At 34.6% G+C, this 24538-nt stretch overlaps 1 protein-coding gene across 1 annotated transcript in view; it reads right to left on the minus strand.

Annotated features, from left to right (window-relative positions):
• The window catches only part of LOC106872129 (uncharacterized), a 185982-nt gene that overhangs the window by 45625 nt on the left and 115819 nt on the right, over positions 1–24538 (minus strand). The window contains exons 61-72 of the mRNA XM_052965662.2: positions 23892–24078; positions 20728–20835; positions 19531–19670; positions 16556–16681; positions 15345–15548; positions 12304–12444; positions 10827–11083; positions 9182–9327; positions 7961–8156; positions 7480–7593; positions 6675–6746; positions 5134–5354 (exon numbers count right to left, since the gene is read on the minus strand). Coding sequence (XP_052821622.2) covers positions 5134–5354; positions 6675–6746; positions 7480–7593; positions 7961–8156; positions 9182–9327; positions 10827–11083; positions 12304–12444; positions 15345–15548; positions 16556–16681; positions 19531–19670; positions 20728–20835; positions 23892–24078 — 1912 coding nt within the window. The remainder of the gene's footprint in view (positions 1–5133; positions 5355–6674; positions 6747–7479; positions 7594–7960; positions 8157–9181; positions 9328–10826; positions 11084–12303; positions 12445–15344; positions 15549–16555; positions 16682–19530; positions 19671–20727; positions 20836–23891; positions 24079–24538) is intronic.

A 24538-nucleotide genomic window follows, 5' to 3' on the forward strand; every position in this document is an offset into this window, starting at 1 on the left:
AACTCCAGCAGTCTGGTTCCCTCCTCGTTGCGGGAACCGAAGCCATAGCCTCCATGTATGCCATGGAAGCCTCCAGCACGACGTCCGACATGACCGTTGAAGTCTCCAGCCACAAAGAGAAGGTCCCTGTCACTCGTCGACGAAGTATTTTGCAAGAGGGTGTCATAGAATTGGTCTTTCAGACCATCTGGTAGCCCCGGTTGAGGTGCATAGGCTGAGATGACAGTAGCTAATCTATGATGAAGCACTAGTCTGATCTTAAGTACTCTGTCACTTACTCTAACGACCTCGATTACCTTATCCACCCATTTCTCCGCTAGAAGTATTCCTACGCCCCCGACCCCGTCAGTGTTCCCTGCCCAGAAAATCTTGTACCTGTGTTCTTTGCCTGTGAGGAACCTCGCAGAACCTCCTCTCCATCTTACTTCCTGGATGCAGCACATATCTACTCGTCTCCGTTCAAGCATCTCAACAATTTCACCAGATCTACCTTTCAGCGTACCGACGTTGAGAGTGCCAATCCTAACAGTATGGGTGTTGGGGGTGTGGGCCTGTAGCCTGGGAAGGGGGAAAGCAGTGTCGTGTACCTGAAAAGAAAACTTGCAATTGGAAGAATTCATAAGCAAAACAGTACCTACAACCTGCAAACATTTCTCAAACTTAATGCGCTACCCAAAGGTAGGGGAGAGGATGGCCAAGGCCACTAGATGGGTTCCGGGAGACAGCCGAGGTTGACAGGATGACAGAGGAATGAACTTCCGGTGGAGGGGGTGGGAGGGCGGGTTACCGCCAGCGAGTAGATAGGACTCTTAATTGTAGATTTTAAATATTTGAGAGACAACAATGCATAAATCGTAATTTTTAAAAGAGCAATGAATTCTAGGTGAATAGAATATAACGTAGCATGAATTTAGGAAGCTTAGAAAATCAATAAGTATGAATTTAAGACAACAACTGAATTCAATTGAATTTCATGGAGAGAAACAAGATAAATAATAGAGGGCAAACTAATGCGCGAAGGTATGAGATGTTTGAGGCCGTAAATAAATAAAAATCTCTATCTTATCTGCATCTTGGAGATTTCGTCGTAGTATGTCAGCGAGATAATTTAGAATGGATTTCTCATTTATATATAGCCAGAACCTGAAGACCTTAAGGAAAAACTACGAGAGAGAGAGAGAGAGGATGGAGGGGTAGACAGAGGCATGGCGGGAGAAAAGATCATCATCATCATCATATATATATATAAAGAGAGAGAGAGAGGGGGGACCAGTCAAGCAGCACATCACGCTGTAATTCTTGGGCTGAGAAATCAACACTTAAAAGCCATAATTTTAAGGAGCGATAAGAATTTTTGAATAAAGGAAAATGGGTAGGGGTGGGTAGGTACCGCCAGCGAGTAGATAGGGCTCTTAATTGTAGATTTTAAATATTTGAGAGACAACAATGCATAAATCGTAATTTTTAAAAGAGCAATGAATTCTAGGTGAGTAGAATATAACGTAGCATGAATTTAGAAGCTTAGAAAATGAATAAGCATGAATTTAAGACAACAACTGAATTCAATTGAATTTCATGGAGAGAAACAAGATAAATAATAGAGGGCAAACTAAAGCGCGAAGGTATGAGATGTTTGAGGCCGTAAATTCTCACTAGTCCACAATAACCTCAGAACTAAATATCTTTTTCTCTCATCCTACTTTACCTTATCTCATCACCTTGCTGAAAATCATCACTCTCTCTTTTCTATTCTTCTTCAGTTATAGGGACCTTTTAGGCCCTTCAGAAATTCTAGGTGAGGAAGTGAAACCAAGAAACAAAGAGCCTTAAAACTAACTTAGCAAAGACTAAAGTTTCTGCAAAGCAGGGAAACAGAAAGGACCCTACACTTGCCAGATAAATGGTCCTGCTTGATATACATAGGAAAGATGTATGTAGAAATTCTATATGGTATACACAGTGCAAGCCATGGAGAGACAAGAATTTCTATAGAATTACAGGAAGATTAATGAATAAAGTAGATTGACACACGGGAACAACAACAACAACAACAACAACGTCGTCGTCGTCATCGTCATCATCATCATCATCATCGTCGTCGTCGTTTAACGTCTGCTTTCCATGGAAAATAAACTTTCTCACATGCTTAGAAGGTGTCTTAAATGTAGTAGATAGTTTCTATTTCCTAGGTGCCTTAAGTATTAGTAGAAGAGGAGGTTCAGAATATATAGCTACTAGAATAAGAACAGGACAGAAAATTCAGAGTTATTACCTCTGTTGGTGACAAAAATTTTCTCTCAAAGAGAAAGGTAGAGTATATGATGCTTATGTATAAACAGTAATGCTACATGGTAGTGAGATATGGGCCATGAATGTAGAGGACATACAAAAACTAGAAAGGAAGGAAACTAGTATGCTCCACTGGATGTTCTGATGTCTGAGGGCAAGTATGACAAAATGAAAATGTGTTGGAGAAAAATTGGGCATAAGAGGAATCAGATATGGTGTGCAAGAGAGAATATTGTGCTGGTATGGTCATGTGATGTGTATTGGATGAGGAGAACTGTATAAAGTGGATGAAACTTGTGGAAGTGTGAGACCCAGGAAGGCATGTGATAAAGTAGTGAACGTTGTTCTTAGGATGTTGAGCCTCATGGAGAAGATGACAAAGATCAAGATGATTGGTGATTCACTGTGCTTGAGATGACCTGTCTGTCAAAGCAATAGTAAGATCCTAAAAGAATTATGTTTATGTCTATATATTCACTGCACCCTGCTCTTGCACTTAACCTGTCCTTGTCAAGCCATCACCACCTCTCATCTTCCTAATATTCATCCCTCTGTCCCTTTTCTCACTACAGCACTATTCAGCTACTGTAATCATATAAGAGCAGAATCTGCAGATATCTCATCCTGCTTCATGCTACCAGTTACCTCATCTTTTCCTTGGAACCACTTCCTTTTAAAATCATTCCCTCATTCTCAATATCAGCCCTTCCCACTTTATTTTCCACTGATTACCCCTTTCTGCACCTCTAGTTATTCCTCCCTTTCCTCTGAAACACTTCTTTGAATTGTCATACACCATATTTAACACTCTCTTATATCTTCTGTTGACATCCACCCTTTTTGTCTTCCCACCCCCACAACAGTCACCCCTATGTACCTCTGTCAATGTGCATCTCTCTCCCCCACCATCTTATTATATTGTTGCTCTCTACTCTTCCTGTATTGCCACTCATCACATTCACTTCCCTGAGTCACTCCTACGATCCAAGGTACTTTTGAATGGGCTGGGGCTGGTTATGTGAAACTGGTGTAGGATACAGCCGTGAACTCACTTTATTTGCCAGGTCTTCACAGTCACAGCATATATCCAGAGGTCTCGGTCTTTTGTCATTGCCTCTGTGAGGCCCAACGTTCGAAGGTCAGGCTTGACCACCTCATCTCATGTCTTCCTGGGTCTACCTCTACCCCGGATTTCTTCAACTGTTTGGGAGTGGCATTTCTTCACACATCTCTCCTCAACCATTCGTAGTACATGACCATACCAGCACAAACGTCTCTCTTGCATGCCACAGCTGATGTTTCTTATGTCCAATATTTCTCTCAGGGCGCTTACACTCTGTCGTGTGTGCACACTGACATTACACATCCAGCGGAACATGCTAGTTTCATTTCTTTCGAGCCTACGCATGTCCTCCACAGTCACAGCCCTTGTTTTACTGCCGTTAAGCATGGCAGTTCGCACACATGCATTGTACAATCTATCTTTCACTCTGAGCGAGAGGACCTTTGTCACCAATAGGAGTAGAAGCTTTCTAAACTTTGCCCAGGCTATTCTTATTCTAGTAGTAACACTTTCTGAGCATCCACCCCCACTACTAAATTGGTCACCTAGGTAGCAGAAGCTATCAACTACTTCTAGTTTCTTCCCCTGGAGTGTGATGGAGTCTGTTTTCTGAGCATCTGTGGTGTTTATTGCCTCTGTGCATCTGATGCACACGATAGCTATCTTCTTGGTTAATCTTCCTTTGATGTTGTTGCACCTCTTATGTGTCCAGAGCTTACACTGGGTACATCTTATGGAGTTTCTACCTACACCTTTTCTACAGATTGAGCAGGGTCACCTACCTGAGGGTGTGTGTGTGTGATGTGTTCGCTTTCCTACTTACTAGAACTTTGGTCTTTGCTACATTGACTCTCAGGCCTTTTGATTCTAAACTTTGCTTCCACACCCGCATTTTCTTTTCTAGTTCCGGTAGTGATTCTGCTATGAGGGCCAGGTCATCAGCATAGAGGAGCTTCCAGGGGCAACCCATCTTGAATTGCTCTGTTATTGCCTATGATGAATGAAAGGGGACTGAGGGCTGAACCTTGGTGGACCCTTACTTCTACCCAGAATTCTTCACTATACTCATTGCCAATTCTAACCTTACTAACGCCTCTCTGTATAGGGCCTGTACAGCCCTTATTAACCATTCGTTAATCTCCAGTTTCCACATCGCCGTCCATGTGGTCTTTCCTTTATCTCTTGATTTTCAAATATACTTTGAAACTGCTGTGGTGTTCTTGAACTGCTGATGATGGAACGAGCTTTAGAGTCAATAGAATAAGTAGTAGTAATATATAGGAACTAATTTGTTTTTTATGGCTTAGGAGAAAGAGGTTGTATATAAGTGTCTTCACAGACTCTCTGACACTGGTAAGACTGATGTAGATGACATTGAGTTTGAGTAATTTATAAGTCAACATCTGGAGAAAATGTGTTAGTGAGATGAGAATTCCAGAGTGTGGATATTCCAGGAAGGAAGGATTGGGAAAGAGGTTAACAAGGAACTTCGGTGGTGGGATACAGAAGGTGTGATAAGTAGAGGAGACATGATTGAGCTTAGATGGAGGGGCATAAAACTTCCAAACTAAGAAGAGAAAAACTCATTGTAGTAATGATAAAATGGGTGAAAAGAGTTTAATTTATTTTACACATCCACCCAAGAAAAACTGGCCTAATAGCAAGTCAAAGAAAGCAATATTAATTTGCATATATAATGTACCAGTAATATATTGGAGTAGTTTCAGTTTGATTAAACTTTCTCTGATGTCTAGTGCAAAAACAAATTGATACCAGCTTACATTGTCAGGTGTTGAGTTCTGTTTGCTATTTCTGAAGATCTGTTCTTCAAGTTCTTTAATAGTTTCATTCAGTTCTTGTAGTTCCTTGCAGAATGTTGAGTAAACAACTAAAGATAGGACATATTGCAATAGAATAGCAACATCTTTACTAGCATGTTTAGCTTCTGCCACAGTGATACCATTACCTGGTAGAACTTTACAGACATGCTGAACAGAGGTATCTATGGAGATAAAAGAGAAAAAAACTGTTAATGTTACAACGGTGAAAAATCAATAAGAACTTGAGATTACATCCCTGTGATTTTATAGTCTAAAATAGAGCAGTAATGTATTAATGGTTAGTAAGTAATAAAACAGATTTTAGTGTTGGGGTCAGACCTAAGTAATAGAGTAGATTGTTTTAATTTGGGGTTAGCCCTTAGTAATTTTGACTTTTCAAACAGATATTATGGAATGGTAGAGGAGCTAAGTTAGTTGAATCACAGTTGACCAGTCATTATGGTAGTGAGTTACTTATTGAACAGTACATAGTTTATGGCAATGTCCTGTGAGCTTAGTAAAGACATACAACTCAAAAACAGAGAGTACTTGGTAAAACTGATGAATGTCTTAAAAGCATGTATTGTTGAGTTACAATCTTCTCATGAACTTTCACAGAAAAAAAAGTATTAAGACATGTCAAAAAGCGAACAAATTCCTTAAGGACATTCCTGGAATAATGCAGTCAATCAAACATCTCATATAAGAGTAGTCCAATTATAAACTGCTAAACTCAGATATTTAGTGAGGGTTAAATTAAAACTGCAGATCTGTTTTATCATTTGAGAATGATAAATGTGCAGTAGAAATAAGAGTTCATATAAGAGTTTGATAAATTCAATTGCTGCAAAGTGTCAAGAACCCAACATTTTTTGCTCACCAATTGATATTAAAGAATAAAAAGAAAATGTTGTTGCTTTGCAACCAAAGTGACAAGACTACTTCTCTCTTTTTCTCACTCTCAGATGACATATTGGATTCTTCACACTAAACTCTTCTATTAACTATCACATGGACTGATCATTGCCTTGAATCCAAGGAAACTGAATACTGTTTCTTTGAATGGTTCTCCAACATTTGTAGAACCTATATTATAATCTTTTACCAACAACTGTGATTTTGTCATTTCTGCACCTATTGCTTAATGTCTAGTATAGCCACTGGTGAAGTGAACTATGCTAAAGTTGCTATATAATAACATGTTGAATGATAAAACTGAATGCTAAACAGATTTCAATGACTTATAACTTTTATATCTCACTTGTAACGTAAAGTTATTTTTTAAATCATAAGATGGTCTGATGGGATTAACTAAGAATTAAGAAAAAGACAATTTAAAGAATTGTAGAATTGTTAAGTTATCCAATACTAATATTTAGTTATCGAAGCTAATATTGAGAAATTTAATTAAATTTTTCTCCTTCACATATTAATTTTTATTTAAAGACGTTTATATACAGATATGATAAGTAGACTAAAACTGAAGAAACTGCACTCCATACCTGACTGTACAGCAGTCTGGATTGATTGTAAGTTAATTTGTATTTCTTGAGGTGAGAGATATGATGATATTGCTAAAATGAAGTCAAATAAAGAAAAAACGGAGTGAGTAGTGTAGAAATGGAATAAAAAAATTGAACATTTTAAATAAGAAGCTATTTAATGTTGTGCAATTTCTTTTTATTGATAAATGAAAGAAGGAATTTACGACAATTTGTTGTCTAAAGGAAGCAGAATAGAAAAAGCTATTTTCAGAAGCTACTGTAATTATCAATGAAGATTTTTCAATAATTATATGAATCGGTTATTTTCATTCTCAATTTTGTATCTGAATTTTAATTAAATGCAATTACTAGCTGGTCTCTAATTACATTTTCAAAGTGGATTTAAATTTAACAAAATTAGATATTTAAAAACTTGAATTATTATCAAATAGCATTAGAGCAATTAATTGAAGAATTGGTAATGCACTGGACAGAATGCTTTTTGTTATTTAATCAAATCTTTTCACAGTGTGAGTTCAGTTTCTGCAATGGCTGACCTTGCTTCTTATTCTTAAATCCAATCCTAGTATTGGATTCAATTTAGTGAAATATACATCCCTAAAATGTGTGGCCTCATGCCAATGTTAGTATTAATTAGTCATATATATTATTCATACATATAGTTTCTGCTTGAACAAGAAATGATATTGAAGTGTTTATTGCTGGAATATTCTCAAAACAGTTTATCATAAGGAGTAAACTTATGTCTAAACAACCAAGACTAATGAAACAATGAAAAAAGTTGAAATAGATTTATTTTTACCTTGTATAACTGATGGTTTTAATCCTTGCTCAAATGAAAAATTGTGTATCAGGTTGATAAACTTCTTTGATTCACTTAGAATATGTTGAACAGCTTTCCATGAGATCTGGAATTCTATTGGATTTTAAGAAAAGATATTGATTTGCTTTGGTTGTTTACAACAAAATATGTGGAGGATGTAATAATTAGAAAACTGTTATTTGTGTATTTGGTAGTCATTTAAAATGTTAGAAATACATAAATATTGCAAATAATTCTATAATTTCACATTATTACTAAATCATTGTGTTGTTATATGATCACATTAAAGTCTTTTGCTGTACATACATGTGACATACCTAAATGTACAAAAATCAGGTACTAAGATATTTGATTTTAAAAATGATAACACTACATAATACTGTATGCTAAATGATGTTTAAAAACCTAAAATTAACATTACAGCTTTACAGAATTCTTAAAATAAAAAGTTAACACTTACTGTTTTTATAATGACCTGATGATATTAACCGAATTTCTTGATCTTCCACAGATATATTGAAGTAAGTCAAGGGATTTAGCTTGCCAGTCATTATCAGAACAATGTTTATTACATGAACAACCAAATTAGGTGGATTAGCAAAGCCTCTGATGCTTTCTATACAATTTCTGTCTATTTTACTTTTCCAAAAATATATCTACAAATTGAAGGGAAAAAATTAAAATTGTTATATACTTACAATTAATATCTTCTATTGAAATAAATGTCAAAGAGATAAACTGAATCTATGATTTGGTTTTTGCTGTTTAGCCCTAAATATCAATAAGGAGCATATTTTTATACTATATAGATCATTACCGCAGAATTGATGGTACCACATAAAACGCAATGGAGTGAATGATGGTGCCACATAAAAATCACTGGTGCTGGTGCCACGTAAGAAGCACTGGTAATGGTACCATGTAAAAAACCCCAGTATTCTCTGTAAAGTGGTTGACATTAGGAAGGGCATTCAACTGTAGAAACCGAGCCAATACAGACTATGGAACCTTGTATGGACCCTGATCTTGCCAGTTCCTATCAAGCTGTTCAACCCATGCCAGCATGGAAAATAGACATTAAATGTACACAATGATGATCATGATACATTACTGTCAAATGACAATGGTCAAACAATATTCATGCACTATTAAAAGTCTAATTAGGTTTACATAATCCAATTTTCACTTCCTTGTTTTTTAAACACAAAGGTGTTGTCTGAAGGTGAATTGGCTGTTATTTCTAGCAGGGAAATCATCTACGTATTGTTTTTTGTCTGCACTACATTTTATTACATAATCTATAATAATCTCAAGCAAACTAAATAGTTTTACAGAATTTATAGCACATTTATAGAAAAATTTATTGGAAGATTGATCGCTCCAGCATAGCCACAGTCAAATGACTGAAACAAAAAAAAAAAAAAATAAAAGAATAAAATAAAAATATTGGGAAATGTTTATCCACAAGAAGTGTTTATCTGCAGATGCATTAAAATCTGTATTGAACATAAGATAGTTTATTTTGTGATTCAGATTTGAAGAGTTACAAGGAAAAAAAAGTCATAAGGCTGAAAGTGTGAATAAATTGACTTACATGCACTTCTACACATATACAGACAGTCATATTATTAGTGTTGTGTAATAACAACATAAATAAATAAAAAAAAGAAAATGATCTAACCTTTTCTTTAGATAGCTCAACACATTTCTCTTTGTAGGGGATTTGTTTTTTTGCTTTAGCCAGATCTTCTTCAATCTGGTTTTCTTTCTTCTCCAGGTTTTCTGCCATTAATCTATGAAATTCTTCATCATAGGAATCATAGTCATCTTGATAGTAAATTTATTTAGGAAAATAAAATACTAAAATCACTTATTTGTAAAACTTGATATGACCACAACTAAATAATATATAGGAACAGTGAAAGAAACTAGTTTGTGTAACATTCAAGCTTTTCTTAAAGTTATTAACAGCTTGAATAAAGTGAATTTTTATTTGTGAGTGGATTCATAGTAGAACAAGCACACTCAAAATTACACAATCATTAAGTTGTTCACAGTGTTAATATTCTTATATATCACAGACAATACATGGGAAAACTTAAGATATAGATTTGGTGAAACAATTGGTAGTTGAAATATTGCAAGTGCAGAGAAAAAAATTAGTTATTCATTCACCATAACTTTTAATATTTTTCTTTCATTTCAAACTTTTCATTCTTATAAACTGCCAGTAAATCTGAATAGATCAGGCTTAAGCATGTTTGAGCAAGTCTGACCTGAAGCTCAACAACAATTAGGGTTAACCTGAGTTTATCAATAGATTAGACAGACAACTACCATTTTTGTAGACATCCATTCCTTCCCAAAGATTGCATATTGACAAATGCTAGTGCTGGTGGCACGTAAAAAGCACCCACTACACTCTCAAAGTGGTTGGTGTTAGGAAGGGCATCCAGCTGTAGAAACTCTGCCAGATCAGATTGGAGCCTGGTGCAGCCTTCTGGTTCGCCAGTCCTCAGTCAAATCATCCAACCCATGCTAGCATGGAAGGCAGACATTAAACAATGAGGATGAGGATGAAATTATAGCTTGTGTCAGAGACTGCGTTTTGAACCATCACATTCATATTTCTCAGCTTTGGATCACAGCTACCATAAAATGCAATAACCTTATGTGATTATGGCTCAGCTGATCACATCAGTTGGGATGCCAAAATCTCCCTGCCAAATGGTTAATAAAATGTTACGAAACCTTTTGCCAATGGTATATAAAAAGGTTAGAAATCTAATTAAAAAGAGAGCATTTTTATGTGATATATTCTCAGTTATTCTATCTTCAGTATTAATAATGGCTGAAAGTTCTCCATTGAGTTATGTAGCTAAATCTCACAAAAAGTTATTTCTATCTAATTATGAATCACTGTGGTATCATATATCAGCGTGTTGCAATGACCAAATGTGTCTTTATCCATTAATTTTCAAAGGCTATTATTTATTCAACTGTTGTAGAAATGTATATATTACATTCCTGGTTAAGTAAACCAGAATGTTTTATTGTGTCTGGGGACAGAATGAAAATTTATATTTAATTCAGTGTGATTTATGAATTGAACACAAATGATGTTAATCATTGATTATTCATTAACTGCATCACAACAACACTAAAAGCTGATGGCAAGCTGAGATTGAGGTTTCTAGTTTTTTTTTTTTCATTTACAACATTAATACACAAGCAAACAAGACAACTTCAAATATCTCCTCTAAAAATACACAGTTTGACAGTTTATAAAAAATAACTGTTAATGTAAAAGAGACTGATTGTATTACCATTTGTCAAGAGTTCTTTATTGTCTGCTTGGTCAAGAAAGTTGGTAAACTGGTGGTTGTCTAGAATAGCTTTGATTGCTAAGTTCTGTCCAATTTGTGTCTTCAAGCTTTCAACTTGGGTTGCTTTGTGTATGATTACTTCAAGATATTCCTCGGATTTAAGCTTAGCAGTGTTGTATTCTGCTGTTTTGAACTTCACATCTTTTGTCACATTTTGCAATCTTTCTCTGGTGTCTTTCAATTTCGTAATTGTTTTACTAGTTCATAATGAAAGAGTAAGTAGAAAGATTATATGACATGTACATTAGACACCATATAATAAGCAGCTAATTTGATGGATTTGGATTTTAAGAATATATTCAATGAAAGTAATTATGGAAAATATTATGTAACATTTAATCAATCCTTTCTCTCTCTCTCTCTCTCTCTCTCTCTCACACACACACACACACACATACACAATGTACATGTGCACACATGTATGTTGGGATGGGTTAGAAAGGTTGTCACAGACCTTGTTATTTCTTATTTGGAGTTGATGTCTTCGTAAATGGGATGGGGATCACGCCTTGCTCATATGTTCTACTTTTGGCAAGTATCCTATGGCTGGATGCCTTTTCTATCATCAACTATTTTATGAAGTGTACTTCATTATGGCAACAACACTCAATTTCATATATCCTTGGCAAAACTAAAGTGTCCTCTTTATGCTGTCTCTGTTTGCCAGCCACTTCAGTGAGTGTACTAGGTGCATTTTACTGAAACACTAGAACTAAAGAGGTAGCCTTCTTCCTGGCAAAACTAAAAAAGTCTTTTCTACCTTATGTTGTCTCTATTCATTCTCAAGCACCAGAGGATTGTCTCATCCTCAGCAAATAGAAAGAATTAGGGAATGATGAAAGAGAATGAAAGGGTGACAGAGGAGAGAGTAAATAGAGGGTGAGATGTGTGTGAGTGTGGAGAGAGAGAGAGAAAACTACACAATGACTATTGGTAAGGAGATAAAAAGCAGTATGAGTGGCATGATGGGGAAAGAGCAAGTTGATAAAAGGGGAGATAAAATGACAGAAGTGGGAACGAGAGAGAGAGAGAGTGTGCAGGATATATGTGTGTATGTAAAGATGTCTAGCCTCTGAATAAAAACATATCATGGCAAGTATTTGATTAGTAACTAGAGGTAAAAAAAAATTTTGATTCTTACTAGAATCTCCAGCACCTCATTTAAATAAGATTGAGTCTCTTTGTGGTCACTCAATGTAGTTTAAATATAATTGAAATCTGGCTCAATTCACACCCTGTCATTACAAAAAAGAAGCATTTGACTACATATCCTCTGATAAGATGCAAACATGAAATGATCATATCTAGAATGTTTTATATCAAAGATCTGCTCAGTCAGGGTTGACTACAGACACTAAAAACGACAACAAGCAGTGGCACAACCACAACAGCAACATTTATTTACATTTTAACTTACTTAATTTTTGCCATTTTTTCTTTCCGTTCATTATTTTTCAAATTAATGAGGTATTGAAAGCAGTGAAGTAGCTGTTCATAAGTCTTTGTAGATATGAAATTTGCTTGATTAGTTGAGGAAGAAGATGCTTCTTGTTGTAGCCTAAGCAAAAGTGATTTTTTATATAGTTAGTTTCATTTGAAGTAATTTTACCAAAGCTCAATCAAGTGGAAATAATATAACATAAAATATTTTAATTATAAGGAATGTTAAGTTTGCTATAAATTCATATTAATATGTGAATTATAAGGAATTTTATGGGTAAAAAATATAAACTGAAGATTGAATGAAAAAGAAAATATAAAACAAAATTATTGAAATTATTTCATTAAAATGTCTACATTTCTTTATTTTACGCATAAAATAAATATGAATGTATTTTAATAGCTTGTTTTCGGTCTTATGCTGTAGTTCAAAGAAATTAGAAAAGAACAAATTAGAAATTTTGAAATTATAAGACAATCTGGTGTTCTTTAAACAATTTATATTATGAACATATATATAGTGTTTAGAATGTTCCCAACTAATTCAAAGTAACAATGACCTGGTAATAAACTGTGGAGTGACAAAAGGGCTCTAAACTCTGGAATGATAGTAGTGACTCTAAAATCTGAGGTGACAGTAGTGACACTAAATTCTGGAATCATGACTATGATTCTAACTTTGTTTCAAAAGTAAAAGTATTCTTTCTGCATAGACAGACAATAGTCGCTGTTAATATTTTAGAGTTGTTATCAACCCTTATTACCCATGTTGTATGAAATACACTAGTATATATCTCGAGCTTCATATCAAAACAAAATAGTTGTCAGTATGAAGTACATTAAATTTTTAAAAAAGTTTTAAAAGCCAAAGATAAAGCATCAAAGTGGTTGCTCAACTTGTTAAAACCTTTGGCTAAATTTCTTTCGAAAGCTATTCTAGGACACATTAATATCTAGAGGAAAAAAAAAAAATGATGGAAAAGTCACAGCTAGAATGCTTTTGAATACCATACTCCTGTTTGATTAGGGATGACTTGAACTAAACATCATTAAAGAAAAACTACTTTTTTTTAAGCTGTTTTAAGAAGTAGAGTCTATTTTTCTTCATTCAGTCAAACAAGAGAAAGAGTTAAGTGCATTGCTCAAGATATAACAGAATAACAGTAATATCATCATTATTGTAGCATCCACCTTTCCATGCTTGCATGGGTTAGATGAAATTTGTAGAGGCAGATATTCTACAACTAGATGCCCTTCCTGTTGCCAAACCCTCACCTATTTCGAAATAAGGTAAATATTTCACCATGACCAGGTATTGTTTTTGCAGAAGATTGGAAATGAAGAATGGTGATGCTCATTTACAATTATCATGCAGTGTCAAGACAAGGAAACACCAACACTCATACACACATATACATAAATACAACAGGCTTCTTTCAGTTTCCGTCCACCAAATCCACTCACAAGGCTTTGGTCAGCCAAGGGACATAGAAGACACTTGCCCAAGATGCTGTGCAGTGGGACTAAACCTGAAACCTTGTGATTGGGAAGCAAACTTATACCTACACAGCCACACCTGTGTCTACTACTATTTTACAAACAAAATATAATTTCAGTTATGTAAAAAAATTGCTGTGATGAGGTGGCATAGATTTCACATGTGAGGTGCTGATTCCTAAACCTTGGCAAATGTAGCATATTTATTAATGTCTAGTTGAGTAGGCACACTATATATTAATATCTAAGTGTTAAGTGTAATATATTAGTGTAGTGTTTACACTGTAAGTGTAACAATTATTTGTGTTTAGTTAATGAGTGTAACATATCTTAGTGTTTCGTTGGTAGTTTTAACATATTTTAGCAATTAGTTGGTACCTTAACTCTTTTGATACCAACCCACCTGAGATTGTCCCAGGTTCTATGATACAAACTTCCTGTTTTAAACTGATATGAATTAAAACCCTTCATCAAAATTTCATGTTTCAAACACCAGCTTATTAATGGCAAAGTTATTTTACTAAATTCTTGATTATTATTTTCAAGGCAGAGTGTTCCAACAAAAAATCTGGTAACAAAATTGTTGGTATCCAGTTGCTGACATTATGCTATGAGCCCAGACACAAAAGGCAAGTTCAAGTTTTGTCATTGATCATTTCATTGGAAAATAGGTACCAGATCTGTCAATCTATAATAGGCTAGCATCCTATTCCAGAAACATTTGTTAAAATATGAACTTATTGAAATCTAATGGAATTGCACAGCAAATTGTAGTGCTTACAGCATTAGATTGTGATACCCATTTATAGAAAGACAGGGTTGTTGAGACATAAATAATTCTGTTAGGAACATAGTATTGTACCTGCGATGGCATATGCATTGGTGACTCCTCAGTAACTAATGATACTGTTAGCTGTGACTGTAAAACAGTTAGATATTAAATAGTGGTGAAAAATGGGTCATCACAGTAGAACTGTGAAGAGAAACCAAAGCTGTAGAAATGAGGTGCTATCAGCATATATATCATAGACCCTGAAATGAATTTTGTTGAAAGATATTACAAGCAATTGGTTCCCTGGAGGTATATATTCACTCATCAACAAAGCAGAAACTGAAGTAACTGAGCTACTCTTATCACCAGATCATCCAATATTTTTTGCAAAGGTCATCTTACAAGACACAATTCATGGTAGAATATAGCAAAGTAAACAAAAGAAGACATAGATAACAATATGAAATAGGGTAGAGCAGGACTTCTGTGAAATCAAGATGTCTATAATCTATAATGTACAGAATGAAGAGAGATTAGCAGTGAAACCATTTGGTATTTCTAAAAGAAGAAATAATACACAGCATGAAAGAATACACAGAATTAGACTTCAATGACCTCCAGGAAACATTAAAGAACATGATAGTAAGATGAGGACAAATCATACAATCATAACGGTGCCTCCACTGATATACCAAAGTTATGCAAACAAGTAATCATAAAATAGAACTATAAATTATAAGAAAAATTACCCAATATGATCTAGAAGTAGTCTTTGAGTATATGGTAAATTACAGACAGTTTCATTAAATACTTTTACTGGATCTGTGTTGCAATCTGAAGATTCTACTTGTACAATTTCAGTATGCGAGGCAAGGTTTCCAGTCCAAGGTGCTTTGTTATATTCTTTAAACATGAATTTATGAATATTTGTCAGGCATTTAATAATTCGGTTCCTGAAATGAAATCATCATTATTATTGTGTAATGTCAATGTTTTCATTTGACTTTCATAATAACACTAACTGTTACATGCCATTCATATCTTGTTTTTAATGTGGAAGTGTCTGCCATTTCCCAACAGGTATAATCATTTATCTGGTCATGTCTGAGTATATAGTCAGCATTTGTGAAGTTTAATTAGCCAGAAATCAAGTAGTGAGCTGATATTTGCTTCTTCAGTTACTTTATGTTGGTAATTTTTGTAACTAAAATCAGAACTTCCAAACCTGCTCTAAACCAAGTTTTTCCTCAGTGTTGGCACATACACAAACATACACATAAACACACAACATATATACATACATTATATATAAATTATATATGAGTAAATAAATAAAACTGTGTAATATGAGTTTTGTCCTTGGGTAGCAACTGTTATTTCCTATTTGCTTATCCCTAGAAAGTAAGGAAAATGGCTAATATTTCATTCAAATTTTGCTTTGTTACATTTATTTAAACCCTAAAGAATTCCTCACAACACAAGGTTATGATGCACCCCCACTACTTTTGCTCTTTATCAGAGATGCACATATTGTCAGCCACTAAGGGACATGCTTAAGTGGTTAAGGTTAGGCACCTAACAAGCAAATTTGTGGCAATGAGCAAAATATTTGCTATGATGATTTTTCTGCTTTAGCAACTCAGTGCTGAATCTGTCTAAAATGTAATGGAAAATAGGTCAGTTTCAAAACATTGATGTTCAAGTGACAAAAGCAAAGTTTGAATGGAATAGTAGTCATTTCCTTTGATTTCTAGATAGAAGCAAATAGGAAATAACACTTACTGACAACAAGAACAGTAGCAGCAATAAGTGATACAAACATTAGTGGCTGGTATGGACAAAAATGTCCTGACACTCACCGCTGGCTATGACTAGGTACATCTCCCTTTTGTGAGCAAGAGAAGCAACATTCAGAGACACAAAAGGGTTAAATGATATTACTTTATCAATATTGTGTTACCTTAAATTGTTCTCCTGGAACATTCCAGATTCATTTAAGTAACGAGTTGTCATAGAAACAAGGGTCTCTTCTGACCATTCAAGCAACCAATTTATCTGGCAACTTTTCAAGATTCCTGGGTATTCTCTGAGCAAGAACAATGGAAGACATAATTAAAACATACAGAGAAAATAAAAAAACATACCAAATTTATGATTTGTACGTAAACATGTAATATTTAAAAATAATACAGACATGTAGGATCTAGAAGTAATACAACATGTGGTAACAAAACTCAATAGTGCAGACTTGTAAACCTTGGCAGCAGTAATGTAGATGTGTAGGACTGAAAGTAGTATAAATGTGTAGGACTTAACAGTAATATAGACATATAACACTTAACAGTAACGAAAACATAAGACTTATAGTGATACAGACATTATCATAAAGATTTTGTTTTTTAATATTAATATTAAGGTGGTGAGCTGGCTGAATCATTAGCACACCAGGCAAAATACTTAGCAGCATTTTATCTGTATTTGTGTTCTGAGTTCAAATTCTGTTGAGGCAAACTTTACCTTTCATCCCATTTGGGTTCGATAAAATAAGTACCAGTTGAACACTGGGGTTAATGTAATTGATTTAACCATGACCCCACCCCCAAAACATTACTGGTCTTGTCCCAAAATTTGAAACCAATAACAGAACTAATATTCAAATCAGTCTACTTGATTTAGTTACAAACATAACAGTAGTAGCTTTAAAACAGAATTTTGCAGTGGCTATATAAGGTATTTGATTGTTGATGAAGGTATAATAAACCAGAAACAATGGTAACCAGTTGATCCCAATTTAACTGTCCACAGTGAGGTTGTACAATAAACATGTAACATATTTATGACTGCCTCATGTATCTAGAAATTTTAACTTACATAATTAAATAAATAAAATATATTTATTGAATTAATTTACAAACATAGTAACAGCTAAAATCTTTTGGTATGACGGATAGTAGAGTTCACTATGGAGGTAATAACTAAAGATTTTAACCATCACTGTGTTTGTAAATTAATTGAATAAATTAATTAATTTTATTTTGATATATAAGATAAACATAAGCTATTTAACAGTAATATAGGACTTAAATATGATAATGTAAATATAATAGAAATACAGGAAACCATATTAAAATTACATATCTAAGCTTGTCAAAAAAGGTTGACAGTGCCTTAGAATAACTTATAAGACCTTTATCAGTTGCTCACTGGCTATATATTTAAAGCTATATACAGCTATGGAATATCCTCATTTACAGTTTGCATTTCCAGTCTAGAACACTATGTTGTCCAGAATATCAATCAATTGGAAGCAATCAGGAGAGATGAAGCCAGACAAATACACTCTTTCAGTCAATTTGCCAAATCATGAATGTCTTGCCTCTCTAGGCATTGCCACACTAAAGTTTTTATGTCCAGTAACTGACTTGGTAGAAACCCACAAGATTAACTACCATCTTTCCAACAATAACTTTGGTCACCTTTTTGAATTCAATACCACTACCACCCATGAACATGCATTTAAAATCCAAAGACAGTGCAGTACCCAAAACTTTCAGAAATACTTTTCCATGTCAGGATTGTCGAAGCATGGAATAAACTCCGTGTCATTTGTTAGCTGTGAAGACACGGCATCCTTCAAAAATTCTATGATTCCTGAAATTAACTAATACTACCACTGATGTGCCTATGCACTCTTTCCTCTTTAGGGCTTTTATTGACCACCTTTCTGTATTTTTCTGTTTTATTCTGTGTACTACATATGCACTTTTGGTATTCATTGCTGTCTATCTTTACTTGACTTAATGAAGCTTTCTCTTATCTCTTTTACCTTTTTCTGATAAATTGTAGTGTATCGGAGTACAGTACACAATAAGCTCTTTATTTAAATATATTTGCATGTAAATAATATCAGAAATGTGGAATAAACATGAAATATAATGTAAACATGTAGAATTTAACAACATAATTATTTTCAGACATGTAGGATTTAGAATTGTAATGTAGATGTCAAAAACTTAATAGATTTGTTGTTGTTAAATCTGAAGTCAACAATGATTAAGCAGAAATATGATCAAAGACATTCCATTCATGATCACCTTACCTTTTGTCAAGCATGATATATCCCAGATTATTTTAACGAATAGGTAATTTATTTGTAAGACAGTAAGATGTATTTTGAGGAGATTTGATTAGTTCTAGCAGGTCAAACAACCACATAATGATATCCTAGTTGGTTCAATCTAAAATTGTAATGCAGATGGGTAGGACTTAACAGATATGTAATGCAGACACTGGAGAGATTAATAAAATAGTTATTGTAGACATTTGGACTTAACTGAATTGTTATGTGGACATGTAGGGACAACAACAACATGATGATTATGATGATGTAGAGCATATAAAAATTGTTATGTAGAGAGGTAGGAGTGAAGGGAATTTTTATATAGAAATAAATTATAGTGCCTTGAATTCCTTTAGCAGAGTCCACTTTAGTGTAAGTATTCATATCAGGTTTTCTAGTTCTGAACTTGACTTTATATTTTGATGCATTACTTCTGTACTAAAACCTTTGTGTAGTGTCACTGCTTGAGGGTTAAGGTATTGTCCAGCAAAGGGCTGCTGCCATATACAACTGGAATACAGTATACAGAGCAGCATTTGGGAGGTTGCTCTATATGCTGGCTGGTCCATCAGCATCCATTGACTTCAAGTTGGGTTTATTTTAGAGATTGAAACCATGATTAGCAGCTACTCATGAATCATAATTCCTTCTTGCTGGTCTTGGAAATTTTTCAAAGATCATGGGTGCTGTTCTTCATCTAGGACTATTCAGCAACAAGGACTACAACAACAATCACTAGTGTTTTGGTTTCAATACAGATTATTACAAAAGCTCTTAATGTTAGTAATCCTCTTAATTAGATGCAAATAGTTTACCTGTATATATTGGATAATAAAGGGTTTGAGGGGGTTACATGGATAAGAATGTGAAGGTTTCTCTTCACATTGTTGCAGAAATAAGTCACTGGCTTGATTGCTCGCTCCAGATGGTCTTTTTTCAACTGCAGTTCAAGTGACTAAAATAGATGAAATTCAACAATGATTGAAATACAAATGAAGAAATAGAGATGAGAGTGAAGTTCTTAAAAAAATAAATGCATTTAACAAATAAAAGGATATATTGTTAAATAAAGTTGATATTCTGAACTATAAAAACAATTTACAAGGAAGCGTCATAGACAAAAACATGTAGGTTGAGGCTTTACAAAATGCTTGCATTCTTTTTATTGTATTTCATAAATACATTTTACATCTTCACCAATGACTTGTCTAAATACAACTGTATTTGATGTTCTGTTATGGGTTAACTATTGATAAGTTTAATTTGATTGTAAAATTTATATAGATTGTATTTCTGACACAGGCACATGCTACAAATTTTGTGGGAGGAGATAAACAATTAAATCAACTCTGGAACTTGATTGGTACTTTATTTTATGAACCCTGAAAAGTTGAAAAACAAAGCTGATCTTAGCAAGGTTTGAACCAAAAATGTGAAAAAACTGAATTCTCTTTAAAGAAATTTCTTATACTTGTTCTCTCTCTGCAACTTTTGTGAGATCACGTGGATAACACATGCCGACATGGTCATGAGTTAATAACTTTACAACAGATATTATATTGTATCTGCTAGAAACAGCAGCTAAGTTTCCCTCAAATCACACCCTGCTCTATCAAAAATGGCACTTATGGACAAAGTAGTTATAGATATATGAAAGACAGGATGATCATAGCTGGAATGCTTTTGATTAAGATCATAAATGTTGGTCAGAGATGAGGAAAACTGCCACGAAGTTTGGAAAAATTTACAAAACATATTTCATGACTTCCTTTTTGATCGATGCTCAAAATACTGCCTATTTTCTGTGAGTGTAATTATTATATTTGTATGAGATAATGAAACATTAGTTTGTTCTTATTAGACATAGGAATATATGTTGATGAGCTACAGGGGTATCTGTTGACAAGATACATATCTTCCTAGTTCAATACAAATGTTTATGCAGAGCAAATTCAGGACTTAGTGATTTATTAACAAATATTTGCCATCAATTTCCATAAGAAAAACCAAACCTGGAGCAGTGTGGAAAGTTCTTCAGTGGAGTAAAGTGTTGTGTAATCTTCAATAACAAGGAAATTGTTAATACAATCCAGATGAAGAGGATCTAATAAATTGCTTTCCTATGTGGCAGAAAAAAATAGGTCAAATTATAAAATGGAAACAAAACAGTTTTTATTTATAAAGTATCATCACAGTGAAATGGTTGGAACCAGTAAAAGAATAGTTAATATAACTAATAAATACACCTTCCTAAAGTCTGAAAAGTGTTTTCTGTAGTGTTGGGTGAATTAGATATAATCTCTCCCTACATAAGATATCAGTCTATGGTAGATGTTTTTTCTCATAGGGGAACTGAAAATGGTACCATAAGCTGCCTATTGTGGTGAGATTTACTCATGTTTAAAACTAGGTGAACTAGGGTGTTAAAAGTTTAGTGTCATGGCCACAGACAAAATGTTGCTTCAATGAAATCATACCAACTGTATTCATCTTGATTAGATTCTAGTTGGATTAGCTATTCTTACTGACAAAGACAAGAAATACAAAGTTAATGATTTGCTTTCATATGGTGTGTTTATGGTATGTCACTGTTATAGCAACCAAATTTCCAAGCTAGAACTTGAACATAGAACTGTGAGCTATTGCGATACACTCATCAAAGCTCACATTACAACCATATAATTAACAAGATATATACAATAAAATTTATAGAAAAACAAAAGACAAAGACAGGTGTATGAACAACAAGCAAGTGTATTAGTTTGATGCCCGGGAAAAATGAAAAAGTCTTTTACATTTTGAGCTTACACTCTTCAACAGAAAGGAATAAGAGAAAATAAACAGAGAGAGAATGAAAAAAAATCTTGTAGATTTCAGCGGTCCAACATGGCAAATGATAGGAAAAAAAAAAAGGTTGAATGGAAGGCAGATGATAAAGTGCTAGTGATCCCAACAAGAGAAGGTGCACGTGCATGTATATGAGAATAGTGTGTGCGTGTGTGAATAGGGGTGAGTGACTCTGACGTGTGTAACATGTGTGTTGTGTGTAGCAGTTAATATGTGCTTTTTCACATGGTGTATGCAAATGTGTGAGTGTGTGTGTGTGTGTGTATGTCTGTGACTAAACAGTGTGCATGTGTATGGTGTATATATGTGGGTGAAAGTTATCTTTGTCTATGTAGGTTGCGTGTGTTAATGCATGTTGCATGTGTATATAGCCTGTGTTCAGGTATTATGTGCTTAGTGTGGGTGTGGGAGTATATATTTTCTGTGTTCATGTATCATGTGCTTGCGTAGGTATGGGGGTGTGCATGATGGTGTGTGGTGTGTGTACTGAGTTAAACAGTATGTGTGGTTGCTCATATAGTGGTATGTGTGGTAATGCTATTGAAGATTGTGTGTGGTGTGTGTGCTGGGAAGTCGTCAGTGCTAGTGTGTGTTTGGAGTGGTGTGGGGTTGGTGTTAGATGAAGAAAGGAGGTGAACTGAGCCCATGTGGTGCAAAGAAGTGAAGAGAGAAGGTTGATTCCTGTTCACGGCAAAGGTGGGAGTCCGGATGGCCCGTGAAGACAGTCTGAACACACACACACACACACACACACACACACACACACACACACACTCACACACACACACACACACACACACACACACACACTCACACACACACACACACACACACACACACACACACACACACACACACATCCTGAAAGAAATATCAAACATTACTCAGCAAAGATTTCATTAAAAAGCTATTATAGATGCTCTGAAATCAACTTGTAAATACCAAAACTACACTGGGTCACATATATGTTCATTAATCAACAACCACATTTTCTCTTCAAACCATTTGACTTACTAAAATTAATGAAACCAATTTTTTTATTTCATAACAATCAGCCTTACTTTCTTTACAAAATACCAAAATAAAAAAAAAAAATAGAAAAAGAATCATGACAATAAGAAATGTTGACTTAAGTATATTTATAATAACTTTTTTAATGAAATGCTTCATGGACATGTAAGAGGTGTAATGGCATCATAAGAAGGTTAACAGAGTCTTTATGTGTGGCAAATGTGCAGGTACAATAAGAACTAAAAATGTACAGACAACAGACTTCCTCAAGTGCTCAGTGGGATCATTAGAAGTAGTAGATAGCTTTTGTTACTAGGTGAACAAGTTAGCAGTGGAAGAAGAAGTTCTGAAAGCATAGTTGCTAGAATAAGAACACGCTTGACAAAGTTCAAAGAGTTTCTACCTTTGTTGGTAGTTAAGGGTCTCTTCTTCAGAGTGAAAGGCAGATTGTATGATGTTTGTATATACAACCTTGCTACATGGCAATGAAACATGGGTTATGACTACAGAGGACTGGTGAAGGCTTGAAAGGAATGAAGTTAGTATGCTCTGCTGGATGGGTAATGTCACTGTGCACACACAACAGAGAGCAAATGATTTAAGAGAGAAGATTGTGCTGGTTTGCTCATGTGATGTGTATGGATGAAGACAGCTGCATAAAGAAGTGTCAAGCTCTAATTGTGGAGGGTACCTGTGGAAGAGATGGACCCAGGAAGACGTGGGATGAAGTGGTAAGAAAGGATCTTCAGGTGCTGGGCCTGACTGAGGAAATGACAACAGACCAGGAGTTGTGGCAATTTGCTGTACTTGAGAAGACATGTCAAGCTAAGTAAAATCATGACCATCCATACATACAAGCTTGTCCTTTACAGGTGCTAGTGTCACATAAAATGTACCCATACTGATACTGTGTAAATGCTGGTGGCATCTAAAACCACCCAGCACACTCTGTAAAATGGTTGGCATTAGGAAGGGTAACCAGCTGTGGAGACCATGCCACAGATAATTGGAGCCTGGACAGCTTCTTGGATGGCCATCTCCTGTCAAACCGTCCAACCCATGTCAGTATGGAAAACAGACATTAAACAATGATGATGAACTCTACAGGCTGGGCGATTGAGAATTAAAGTATTTTTAGCCAGATATAACCTTGTGTCAGTGAAGTGATATGATATGATATAAACTATTAACTACTGAGTGTCAACATAGTAGAAACAATAACAACAAAAATAAGAGACAGCTGTAATAACAATGGTTGAGATAATAACAGCAACAATAACAATGTATCATTTTCATAATTTTGCAATAATAAACTTACTTTAAGTATGAAGGCAACAGGAGTGTTCAAACTGCCAGCTTGTTTGACTGCAGTCTTCAGAACTTCAAACAGATCATTTCCAGTGAACCAGTCCATCTGTATAGTTGTAATGTTGGTCATTTCACATGTTAACATATAGATGTCAACTATGTCACTGACTACACTACTGATGGAGAGGAGGTGACTTCTGTATAGGTGATATAATAGTAGAACTTAGGATTAATAAATACTTGCTGTGTGGGTGAGTGTGTGTATGCACACAGGTTTTTGAGTATTAGACAATTTTATAGAAAAACCCTGTTATAGAAATTTTGCGTAAAATAATAGAAGCAGTCTAACACAATATTGTTTAAATGAGAAACTTATTTTAATCACAATCTAAACAAACAAACAAACAAACAAATTGTTTATGCACAAAATGATACTTCAGAATAGATACCATTTTGTGTGAATTATCCATACTTCAGAGATTCATTCAAAACTTTATCTTCATGTTTAGTTGTAATTTTTCATGTGTACATCTATTTTCTTTGATGATGTGCTTTTGTTGAGCTTCAAAAATCTCTTAAACAGGAGGTCAGCTGTTGAATCTGGTGTCGCTTTGGATTCTCAACCCTAATGGTCAATGGTCAAAACCACACTGAAAT

The sequence above is a fragment of the Octopus bimaculoides genome, chromosome 2 (assembly GCF_046866305.1).
Source record: "Octopus bimaculoides isolate indiv1 chromosome 2, ASM4686630v1, whole genome shotgun sequence".
Classification (NCBI taxonomy): domain Eukaryota; kingdom Metazoa; phylum Mollusca; class Cephalopoda; order Octopoda; family Octopodidae; genus Octopus; species Octopus bimaculoides.